At 42.4% G+C, this 12,001-nt stretch overlaps 2 protein-coding genes across 2 annotated transcripts; both read right to left on the bottom strand.

Annotated features, from left to right (window-relative positions):
* Nucleotides 1-1,945: 1,945 nt before the first annotated feature.
* Nucleotides 1,946-2,797, bottom strand: LOC131498502 (keratin-associated protein 2-3). The gene has a single exon (XM_058705812.1). It carries the CDS (start codon nucleotides 2,721-2,723, stop codon nucleotides 2,337-2,339), a length of 387 nt encoding a protein of 128 aa, XP_058561795.1. The 5' UTR covers nucleotides 2,724-2,797; the 3' UTR covers nucleotides 1,946-2,336.
* A 4,311-nt stretch (nucleotides 2,798-7,108) lies between these two features.
* On the bottom strand, nucleotides 7,109-7,850 carry LOC131498503 (keratin-associated protein 2-3). The gene has a single exon (XM_058705813.1). The coding sequence runs from the start codon at nucleotides 7,833-7,835 to the stop codon at nucleotides 7,449-7,451; it is 387 nt and encodes a 128-aa protein (XP_058561796.1). The 5' UTR covers nucleotides 7,836-7,850; the 3' UTR covers nucleotides 7,109-7,448.
* Between the last annotated feature and the right edge of the window lie 4,151 nt (nucleotides 7,851-12,001).

The following is a 12,001-nucleotide window of genomic DNA, read 5'->3' as shown; positions in this document are numbered from 1 at the left end:
TTTTGATTGGATTTAACTCAAAATAGTGTTTACACCAAAGTGGCCCATTTGGGGGCAGCCTACCCTTGGTCCCTACCCTACCATCTGGATGAAGGTTGTGGTTGGCCAGCATAACAGAGCCCCCAGGTAGTGATCCCAGCCAAAGGTGACCTCCAGGCCCACGTTGTCTTATCCCAGTGTCTTGCTCCATTGTTTCCCCATGTACTACACTTGAGCATATTCCTGCTTACAGAGCCAGTTGTGATTCTCAGTTGTTGTGATTCTCAGGACTGTAGGAAAATCATGTCACACGGCCATTTTATAGACTCTGCCTTTGGATTTCCTTGGTTGTGACCTTTTGCTTTACAACTAAGTCTGTTCTAGATCTGTGATTGAAGACTGTAGTGCAAGCCTCCTTCTTGATCATTCTACTTGCATAGTCCCTTGCTGGCTTCCCCAGATCTTCACCAGCCACTGTGGCTAACCATGGCATGGAGTTACTGGGGAAACAAACACAATCTCATAATAATGAGGAGCTTGGGAGTACACAAAGCATTCCACATCTGAGAATATATTATAAGAATAGGAATTTTCTAGAAGGCTAACCAGGAAAATTCTGAAAGGAGGAAAACAATGTAGTTAGAGACTTTTAAAAATGGTGTTCAAGAACATGTAGAAAGAAATTGGATTTGTGAGCCCATCTACCAGTAAACCATCAAACCCTTACTAAAGAGAAAACCATTGTGTATGCAGATGTTTTGAACACAATGGGATTCTTGTTGAGAAATTTTTACTGTATTTCAAGAAAAGTACTTTCCTTCATGAGAAAGCTTATTTATTTTATTGTAAGAATGCACGAGTCCAGCATGAGGAGAGAGTCAATGAGGGATGAAGATGTTTTTCTCTCCTCTAACCCTGTAGAACTTATTCAGTCATTCAGCAAATTTTGATTAAAATCCTGCGTGCCAAATATGGTGCAGGTCAGTGGGAATCCAGTGGTGGACAAAGTCAGTCAAGTTCCAGGCCTTCACAAAGCTTACCTGGCTTGCCTCCTCTCTCTGGGCAGGTAGATATGCCCAAGCAGACAAGCAACACATTCCAAAAACCCTTTTAGATTATATGCTGGGAACTCAATGTATATTTCTCAGAAAGACACTAGTGGTTGGTTTACCGACCAGCCTAAGTGTTTAACAACAACAAAAGCATATCCAGTGTGGATTAATGTTTAATCTTTCAACTACATTGGCATTGTTTTAATGGTAAAGTGATTTGGAGTTCTAATTTAGAATTGTTCCAGCTAAGCTACATATCTCCTTCTCTTCCCAGCAGCAGTGACCTTATTATAATCAGAATTGGCCAGGGGTACCTGGGTGGCTCAGTCAGTTAAGTGTCTGACTCTTGATTTTGGCTCAGGTCATGATCTCATGGTTTGTGAGATCAGGCCCCACATCAAGCTCTTTCTTGAAATAAATAAGTAAACGTTTAAAAAAAGAACTGACCATAGTGGTGCTGGAGGGGAGCCTTGGGAAAGGTGGGAGAGTGGTTCTTCCAGCCTAGGCCTTCAGTGGTTCAGCATTCCCAGGTACCAACTAGTATTAATCATGGTACAGTTTCCTAAATCAGGGTATAAACATAGCTCTGACTTAGGCTTCCTCCCCCTTATCACATGTATGGGGATGATTCATGGGTCAAGTTCACGATCAGAGAAACCGCTGTAGTCTTATTTCCTCAGCATCACCACAAAACCTGTGACTTCAGATATGAAGGTGCCTCCCATGAGATATTCTGTATTATTTGAACTGCTATTAAAATTATAGACCTTGCACCTGAATTGTTCCTAAAGCTTAAAAAAAAAAAAAAAAGCCCTTGAAAAAATCCTTCTTCCTTTGGTTCTTCTGATTCTGCATACCATACCTTAAGCTAAAAAAAGCTTTGGAAGATTAATAAACAATAAAGAGAAACACCATTGCTTCCCAGAGATAAAATTTTTATTATTTTACCATGTGAAACCCTAGCACAAATGTAATGATATCCTGGAAAATTATCCCATCTTGAAATAGTAGAGATGTGATGATGAGTCAGTGGAATAGAGCTTCATTCAAGAAGAACTTTGATCTTTGTTCACTCATTTTCTTTCAGGCCAGGAATTCAAATGAGGAAAGCTGGGATGTTTCTAAAGATTGTCAAAGAGGGCCAGGATTAACTGGGTAATTATGTGGGAAAAAGGATAGACAGCTACTGTTGTTAGTTGTTGAAGAGCAGGTAGTTTGCAAGGGACGTATCTCATCTGATCCCTTGGGGTGGGAAAGAGTGTTCACATGTTTCTGAACACCTGGGAACGCTTCTCAATGGGTGGTTCAGCAGCAGGAGGTCCTGCAGGTGGTGCGGCAGGGGGCAGGCTGGCAGCAGGGGGGGCGGCAGCAGGGCGCCTGCACAGAGATGGGCTGGCAGCAGGTGGAGGCCCAGCAGCAGGGGCGGCAGACCACGGCCGTGCAGGACGTGGGGCAGCAGCTGATGGGGCGGCAGCAGCCCTCCTGCAGGGAGCAGGGGTCACAGCAGACGGGGCGGCGGCAGGGCTCGCAGATGGGGCGCGTGCAGCGGCAGGTGCAGGTCACGGGGCGGCACACGGTGGTCTGGCAGCTCACGGGGCGGCAGCAGCAGGGGTCGCGGCAGCAGCAGGGCTGGCAGCAGCCTCCCCCGCAGCCCAGGGAGGAGCAGGTGGAGCCGCAGCAGGAGCCGGACATGGTGGTGTCTGGGGCTGGTTTGGGTCGGAGGGGTGAGAGGATTCGGGTGTTGTCAGGTGTGAATGCCTCCCTCCTGCTCTGGGGCCTTTATATACCCTGGCCGGGTCCTGATGACCTCCATGACACAGGTCGTTTCCTGGAGTTGTGGCTGCCCATTGGTCTCTAGATTGGTGGATTCAGTTGCTGAGGCAGCAGTTCCCATCATGGAAGGATGCTTTCCTTTCCGCCTGTCTGCTTTCTTCCTCGAAATGAATACTTGGTGAATTATATCATCCAAAAAATTACCCATGGAATAACCAAACCTTCCAGACCATGCCACGTGACAAGTTGAAAGTGTGAAGAATCCAGTGTTGACACCATCACACTTTCCTCTTGTTTGTCTTGTTCACCACCCATGACTCAGTGCAAGACTGTAGTGTTCCTGAGGTCACAGGCCTGGTTTCTGATTGACCTTGAGATGAAGCAAGAATTTCTAAAACACCAAATGACTCATGAAAGGAGATGTGTACTCATTGTGCTATGGGAAGAATGGTCCAGTGCTTCTGGAAAACAACACGGTGCTTCACTTCGCTTGTAAGAAAATAATCACCAGAGCCACTGCCGTGATATTGTTTAGTAACTCACTTGGCTTATAAATCAGAGTCACTTCTAAAGACTCTTACTATGTAAACAGTACTATTTATGAGTGGAGAGGGAAAGGGAAGAAGAAGATTAAGTTCTAAGTAGATTCTTATCACACAGTAATTACAAATTTTAGGAGGGTAAGACAAAGGCAGATAAAGCAATCAAAGGAGAAGACTTTCCATAGGACAAAAAGTTCAAATTAAGTGAGGATTTTATTCATATTATGCATTTTGAATGCCCCTCCCTGAGTATGGTCTTAGAAATAAAATTGAAATTGGGATCGCTCTTTCTTTCTAGGTGTTACCATAAGCACTTGTATTGAGTTCTTCAAAACACGTTGAAAATATTTATAAAGGAACCAGTTATCTTTTCGTAGTAGATACAAAAGATCTACTGTTGGTCTGTTGGCCGAGGATTTGTTTGCTTATGAAGTGTGAAATTGGCTTCAGAAAAAAACAGGGGAATTAAATGTACTGGTAGCTGATAAAATAACCTTGTCTTTTTCAGCCACAGCTAAGAAAAATGGGGGTATAGAAAATAATTTATAGTTGGAAGGTAGTTAAAGGATGACACTATCCAAGGGTTGCTGATGACTCTCAGACCAAGTTCTCCAAAGTGTGGTTTATTTAAAAATTTTTAAAAAATGTTTATTCATTTTTTGAGAGAGAGACAGAGCACAAGTGGGAGAGGGGCAGAGAGAGGGAGACACAGAATCTGAAGCAGGCTCCAAGCTCTGAGCTGTCAGCCCAGAGTCTGACGTGGGGCTCAAATCCATGAACCATGAGATCATGAACCTGAGCTGAAGTCGGATGCCCAACTGACTGAACCACAGGTGCCCTGATATAATCATTTTTTAATACACTCCTTGGTCTGCCTAGCTGTGGTCCTTGAAGGCCTTTGAGTTTGTGACCCATCATGGTCCTTTAAAGTTTTTGGAAGGCCAGGTTTGTGAAATGATTTCTCTAAAGATACACAGATAAGAGAGTGGCAAAGCATAGATAGTACTGTGGTCTTCCTTTGAGTGTAAACACTGATGAGTGACATAGTCTTTCCCAACTCTTACTTCAAACCAGTGAACAGGTAGTAGTAGTTATCAAAACTTCTATCCCATCTAGTGAAATATAATGGGAACTTGCTTGATTTATGGTTTAGTGTATTGTTATTTGGCTTAGAACATATACAGTGACTAACTTGTCAGGAATAGAAATATGTCTGTAAACTCACTGCATTTCTTAACTAACAAAAAGGAAAGAATACTAAGAAATTCTGTGTCCTGAAATCATAGACTGTCAGAAACTTTGCTATTTGAAGCCACATCAGTAAGAAGTGAAGATCCCACTATTTCCTGGACAGGATCTTAGTCACCTTAACACAGAGAAGCAGCTTCAACATCCAGCCCAGAGGCAGAGTTTCAGATCAGAGGTTTTCAGAAACAACATTCCTCATTTATCTTAACTATGTAGTTTTCAAAGAAAGAGGACTTAAGTCCTTGTGACAGCCCAGTCCTCATGTGAATTCTTGTGTTTTTACTTAAACTCTACCATTCTTCAAAATCCTATAAAAATAGCTTTTCCTTTGTTTTATGGGATGCCTCTGGTCCTATGCTGTGTGGTCTCCTTTGCACATTAATAGGCCTAAGCTTTTTGGACAACAGATTGTCCCTAGTCTTTGTCACATGGGCTTTTTTAGTCCTGTTATTTGAATTCCAGATGTTCTGCAAGAGCATAACCACCAGGGTGGGAGTAAGTAAATGTTAATCACAATGGTGATAATTTGTGGGATTTTGTGGTTGGACTGACAGTGTGCAATGCTGATGACTTTTCTGATGGTGAACCACACACCCTCTTCTTCATAGTTTCATGGGTTGTGTTGTTAGGAGCTAGTTTGGGGGCCACTGGATGTTAGGAAGATTTTAAAATTCTGAGAACAGAATATCTGTTCCCTGTTCTGCAAAATGACCTTTGAAATATCCTCCAATAGTAAGAGACACGAGGATAGGAAAGAGTGAGGGAGAGAGGGCAGGGGGAGGATGGGAAGACAAAGAGGGATTCCGATCTAAGAGGGCTTAGAGCTAATACCTGTCCTCTGCCAGGGCCAGTCTCCTCAGCTGTAAGAGGGGCTGAGTCTTCTGTCCATGATGTTCTTCATAGGCTAGGTTTATCATAAAACCTGTACAGTGGGGAAGACAACAGAAATGGATATCATTCATTGAAAAGAGAGAATGTTTTAGATGGAAAAATTCTAGATGATCAGGGAACGGGTGGAATTTTTTTTTCTGGAATTTAACAAATACATATCTTTTCTGCCTAATAAATACCATCTTCCTAAAGCCAGGGAAGACTAACCCAAGTAATCTTACAGCTTAAGTTGTTTGCCTTCTTTGGGTGGTTCAGGGTGGAATGAAAAGTCCATCAGATACATGTATTATCTCCATTGCTCCTGATGCCAAGCCCTTATTCATAAATCCTGTAAGCTAGGGCTCTCTCCTATGCATTAGCCCTTTCATTCTGAGACAGCTTCAATTTGCTGATGGATTTTTTCTTCTTTCTTTGTTATACTTACTAAACCTTAGGAGTGTGCTTTGTTATGTTAGGAAATCTGTTTCTGCCAATGGATGTGGACTATCTTGAAAAAACAAGAAGCCTTCCCCTCAATCCTCTCCCACTTTCAGTGACATAATATGTCATAAATAGCACATCTTTTGAGCCTGTTTGATACAGTAATGTTCCAGTGTGTAACAAGGACTGTCAGTGAATGGTGCTTGGTAAATACTGTGTGCCAGTCACTTTACATACATAAGGTCATTTAACTTTCCTAGCAACCAACATTGCTGAGAATTAACTTTCCCATTTGGCAGATGAAGAAACCTGAAGGTCAGAGAAGTTAAGTTATACTGATGCTGAGGATTCTGCCTTAAGTAAAATATCTACCTTTTAGAGTTCTTGTCATAAAGACAATTGCCTTCTAATTTTGTTTGATTCAATAGAAATCAAGTACCAACCATATTCTAAACATTGAGCTCAGTAATGAAGCCATTATAAATTGTGTCCTCTTTGTTGGAGGCAGAAAAATAGATCATCTCAATACAATGCCTTGTGGGGAGGGAGATGAATATCGGATGCTATTGGAACATGTTAGGGGCACCTGACCTAGCGTGTGTGTGTGTGTGTGTGTGTGTGTGTGTGTGTGTGTGTGTACGTACGTGTACGCGGACATGCATGCCTGTGGGTGCATGAATATGTGCAGGTGTGTTTATGTGGTAGAGGGGTTAGGACAGAACTGTTAGAGAAGACTGAGCTGAATCTTGGAAATGACTGAGTGTTTGGTGGATGAAGAATGTGGAGGGTAGGAGTAGATGAAAAAAATATTCCAGATAAATGCAAGAATATGACAAAAGCAAAGACATAGGGAACTGCTTGGCATGTGCCAGTTACTGTGAGTTCAGTGCTACTTGAAGTGAAACTTAGTGGGGGGTGTCGAGACATGAACGTGGACATCTGGGCAAAGGACAGGCCCTGGAGAACCTTGTGTGCACAGATTTCCTACCCACATAAGCAGTCTGAGGAGTAGCCTGGCCATCCTGCAGCACCTTCCAAAACTCCATTCCTAGCACCTCTCCCTTTTCTCTTCTGTCTTCCTCACCTTCTCCATCTTGTCTTCCTTCTTCCTTGTCCTCCTTCCTTCCTTCTTCCTATTCCTTGTCTGCTCAGCTATGTACACTAATAAACAGGCACTACTGAATGAATCAGGTAGCAGGGAGGTTTATGGGAAAAATTAGTTTATTGAAAATAAGTGAGCAGCACATTACAAAGGATGATGAGGAGGGTTTGGGCAGCCTTCAGAGTTCAGGATGGGTTTGCAAAGTCCACTCCAAGGACTTTTAAGAGAGATCTACCATCCATGGTGTCTTCTGCTGATGGAGACACCTCGGTATTTGGCTGAGGGTGGTGATGGACATCTGCTTGTGTATCCAACTGGATGTAGGATGTAAAAATGGCTATTGTCACCTTATGAAAAATATCTCCTTTTCTTTCCACTTTCTTAAAATGCAGAATAGGTGCTTAGGCTCCAGTGTGTTGCTATTTAGGGATGGTAGGGGTCTCAGCAGCAGGAGGTCCTGCAGGTGGTGCGGCAGGGGGCAGGCTGGCAGCAGGGGGGGCGGCAGCAGGGCGCCTGCACAGAGATGGGCTGGCAGCAGGTGGAGGCCCAGCAGCAGGGGCGGCAGACCACGGCCGTGCAGGACGTGGGGCAGCAGCTGATGGGGCGGCAGCAGCCCTCCTGCAGGGAGCAGGGGTCACAGCAGACGGGGCGGCGGCAGGGCTCGCAGATGGGGCGCGTGCAGCGGCAGGTGCAGGTCACGGGGCGGCACACGGTGGTCTGGCAGCTCACGGGGCGGCAGCAGCAGGGGTCGCGGCAGCAGCAGGGCTGGCAGCAGCCTCCCCCGCAGCCCAGGGAGGAACAGGTGGAGCCGCAGCAGGAGCCGGACATGGTGGTGTCTGGGGCTGGTTTGGGTCGGAGGGGTGAGAGGATTCGGGTGTTGTCAGGTGTGAATGCCTCCCTCCTGCTCTGGGGCCTTTATATACCCTGGCCGGGTGCTGATGACCCCCATGACACAGGTCATTTCTTGTTAATCTTCTGGCCAATTAAGTGAGGATTTAGCGTTGAGTAAAACATGTTTGTTAACACTTCACCGTATACACATTCATGTACACAACCACAAACATTCCTTTGTTTTCTCATAGTGTTTATTCTCACCAAATCTAGACATTGGATTCAATTCTAATGAATTTCCTTTTGAAACATTCCTAACTCATAAGAGAGAAAAGAATGTGTTTTCTAAACGAGATTAGTATCTAATTACTCTGCCCTTTGGCCTTGAAGTCAGCATTTTATTCCTGGACTTCAAGGACTCAATTACCACCCAAACATGACCTGTCTTATTTTCACTCATGCCCCTGACCGTAACAGGTTAATAGCAGCACTCTTGTGTAGGCCATTCATGTGAGCTGTGGACTCACCACAACTCTGGGAGAGGCAGGTTTGTAGTTTTCAGATGAGGGGGGAACCACATGGCACCCTGGACCCGTGGTTTGGTTGCTCTTTCCCAGTAGGATCTGGGCTGTCCTGCCCTGGTTGTTGTTTCCCTATTCTCTTGGAATGCCTTCATCTTCCTTCCAAACCAAACTCAACTTCTACCGTGACTGTAAAATTTTCATCAAGGATCCACTGCAGTTTTTATCTTCGTAGTAATTTATTCAGAATTAATCATTGCATGTGTAGATTCTGGGAAGGGACTATAGAGGATATATAGCCCTATCCCCTCATCTTACAGGAGGTGTCATGTGGATTCACGCAGTCACAATGGGGTCTAGGTCTCCTCATTCCTCAGTAAGCAGCCTCTACCATGAGTATTATGTTTATCAGGTTCAGTAGACCATAGACTTCAGACAGGAGAGAGAACATCTCAAGCATTCCCCCTACCCCATTTTTATCAAAAGTCTTTAAAGTGAGTAAGCATTGTTAAAAGTGATACTGGAAGAGAATTAGGGAAATGTCTTGTCCCAATGACAGATACTTCGAAAGGGGCTTGGGACTTGCGTGCTGGGTAAGATCTTTGTACCAGTGCAGAGGTTCCTCTGAGGACTGATCAACAGAGCTTGGCTTATTGGTGGATAGGAGTGTGAGGGTTGCCTGTTCCCAGGATGTTCTAAGTATAGTCTAGTTTCCTTTGGTAATACATTGTGGCACTGTGAGATAACGTGCTTGCCTAATTCCTTTTATTGTTTTTCATTTGTACTTCACCCCATACCTTAGCCTTTGTGATGAGTTCCATAAATTTATTCTTACTTAATGGAGTAGAACTGTACTTTTCCTTTGGATTTGAGGGGGAAAAAGAATTCTGTCCAGTCAACCCCACTTACTTTCTTTGAGCACTAAATGAAAGAAAGGGCCAAGAACTTGCAAACCACCAATCAAATGTCCTAAAATTACTATCTTGAGCTTAAAGGGGGAGGCTTTTTGTTGTTTTCATGGGAGAATTAGTTTTATTTTTGCTTCAGTGATATCATGGAAGATATCATCAATGCTGAATTAGATGAAATTCATTCTCTATATCTCTTCATCCCAAGATTCCCTCTTGGCTCCTTTTACTATAGTTGATTTTTAGTGTGCAGACTAGGTAATTGAGATAATGTGGCTAGAATTCCATGCAAGCTAGTTTCCCATTGCCATCGTGGTTGAATTAGTCAGCTATGATGCATAACAAGTGACCACAAGCTCTCAGAACATACAATAACAAATATTTATTTCTTGGTCACATGTCTGCAGGTCAGTTGGGTTTTGGTGGATTACGGCTGGTCTTGGCTCCGGCAGCGAGTAGGTTTGGGACTTCCTTCTGAATTAGAGTTGCCAGATTTAGCAAATAAAAATACAGGTGCCCGGTTAAAATCGGATTTCAGATAAATAAATATATCTTTAGTATAAGCATGTCTGAGTATGCATGGGGCATTCTTACCTTAAAAATTTACTGTTATTTAACTGAAATTCTGATTTAATGAGGTGTCTTGTATTTTAATTGGCAACCCTATTTCTAATGGCAGAAGCACAAGGGAGCAATCCAGTCATGCAGGCATATTTAAAGTCTTTGCTTGGATCATGTCCTCTAACATCCCATTGGCCAAAGCAAGTTACATGGTGAATTCCAAGTCACAGGGTGCGAGAGTGGGAGAGGATACTTCTCCCAGAGGGGTGGGAAGGGGAAGAGAGTAAATATTAATGAAGAATGATCTAATCTTCCAGAGTAGTAAATAAATTATTTTAGTAATCTTTGTTGTGAAGCTTGGACAAAGATTGTAGAAAGCCAAATTAGATTATGGTTACTGCATTTCCATTCATTTGAGTAAATTTATTTTCCTTCCTCCTTCCCTTCCTGGTCAACCAGGAAATTTCATTGATTTAAAAAGAGACCTCCTTATCTACATATTTAATGCAATCCCTATCAAAATACTAACAGCATTTTTCACAGAACTAGAACAAACAATCTTAAAATTTGTATGTAACCACAAAAGACCCCAAATAGCCAAAGCAATCTTGAAAAAGCAAAGCAAAGCTGGAGACATCACAATTCTGGACTTCAAGTTATATTGCAAAGCTGTAATAATCAAAATGGCATGGTATTGGCACAAAAATCGACACATAGGTCAATAGAACAGAATAGAAAATCCAGAAGTAAACCCACAATGATATGGTCAATTAATCTTCAACAATGCAGGAAAGAATATCCAATGGGGAAAAGACAGTCTGTTCAACAAACGGTATTGGGAAAACTGGACAGCAACATGGAAAAGAATGAAACTGAACTTTTTTCTTACACCACACATGAAAATAAATTCAGAATGGATTAAAGACCTAAAAGTGAGACCTGGAATCAAAAAATCATAGAAGAGAACACAGGCAGTAACTTCTTTGACATCGGCCATAGCAACTTCTTTCTAGAAATTTTCCTGAGACAAGAAAAACAAACAATTGAGACTACATCAGAATAAAAACCTTCTGCATAGCAAAGGAAACAATCAACAAAACTAAAAGGCAACCTACAGAATGGGAGAAGATATTTGCAAGTGACATATTTGATAAAGGGTTAGTATCCAAAATATATAAATACCTTATAAAACTCAACACACAAAAAGCAAATAACCCAATTAAAAAATGGGCAGAAGGCACGAACAGACATTTCTCCAAAGAAGACATACAGATGGCCAACAGACATGAAAAAATGTTCATCACTTACTATCAGGGAAATGCAAATCAAAACTATAATGAGATATCACCTCACACCTGCTGGAATGGCTGAAATCAACAACACAAGAAACAAATGGCATTGGTGAGGATGTGGAGAAAAAGGAACCCTCATGTACTATTAGTGGGAATGCAAACTGGTGCAGCCACTGTGGAAAACAGTGTAGAGGTTCCTCAAAAAGTTAAAAATAGAACTACCCTATGATCCATCAATCGCACTACAAAAACACTAATTCAAAGGGGTACATGCACCCCTACGTTTATAGCAGCATTATTTACAATAGCCAAGATGTAGAAGCAGCCCAAGTATCCACTGATAGAGCAATGGATAAAGAAGATGTAGTGTGTATGTACAATGGAATATTATTAAGCCATAAAAAGAATGAAATCTTGCCATTTGCAATGATGTGGATGGAGCTAGAGAGTATTATGCTAAGTGAAATAAGTCAATCAGAGAAAGACAAAAACAGTATGATTTCACTCATATGTAGAATTTAAGAAACAAAACAGATGAACATAGGGAGGAAAGAAAAAGAGAGGCAAACCAGAAAACAGACTCAACTATAGAAGACAAACTGAGGGTTGCTGGAGGGGAGGCGGGAGGAGGATGGGTTAAACGGGTGATGGGTATTAAGCAGTGCACTTGTGATGAGCACTGGGTGATGTATGGAAGTGATTAATCACTAAATTCTACTCCTGAAACTAATATTACACTGTATGTTAAATAATTGGAATTGAAATAAAAACTTGAAGAAAAAAAACGCTTCCCAATAATAAACCGGACATTAACTCTTTATTTATATACAGATTTCCAAAGAATATTTTGAACTTTTCTTCATAAGTATTGCATTGTTTTA

The sequence above is a fragment of the Neofelis nebulosa genome, chromosome 16 (genome assembly GCF_028018385.1).
Source record: "Neofelis nebulosa isolate mNeoNeb1 chromosome 16, mNeoNeb1.pri, whole genome shotgun sequence".
NCBI lineage: Eukaryota > Metazoa > Chordata > Mammalia > Carnivora > Felidae > Neofelis > Neofelis nebulosa.
This window is presented reverse-complemented; position numbering and strand designations above follow the sequence as displayed.

What these genes read in the sequence shown, in the direction of transcription:
- LOC131498503 (XM_058705813.1), bottom strand. Translation starts at nt 7,835, where the DNA reads ATGTCCGGCTCCTGCTGCGGCTCCACCTGTTCCTCCCTGGGCTGCGGG.
- LOC131498502 (XM_058705812.1), bottom strand. Translation starts at nt 2,723, where the DNA reads ATGTCCGGCTCCTGCTGCGGCTCCACCTGCTCCTCCCTGGGCTGCGGG.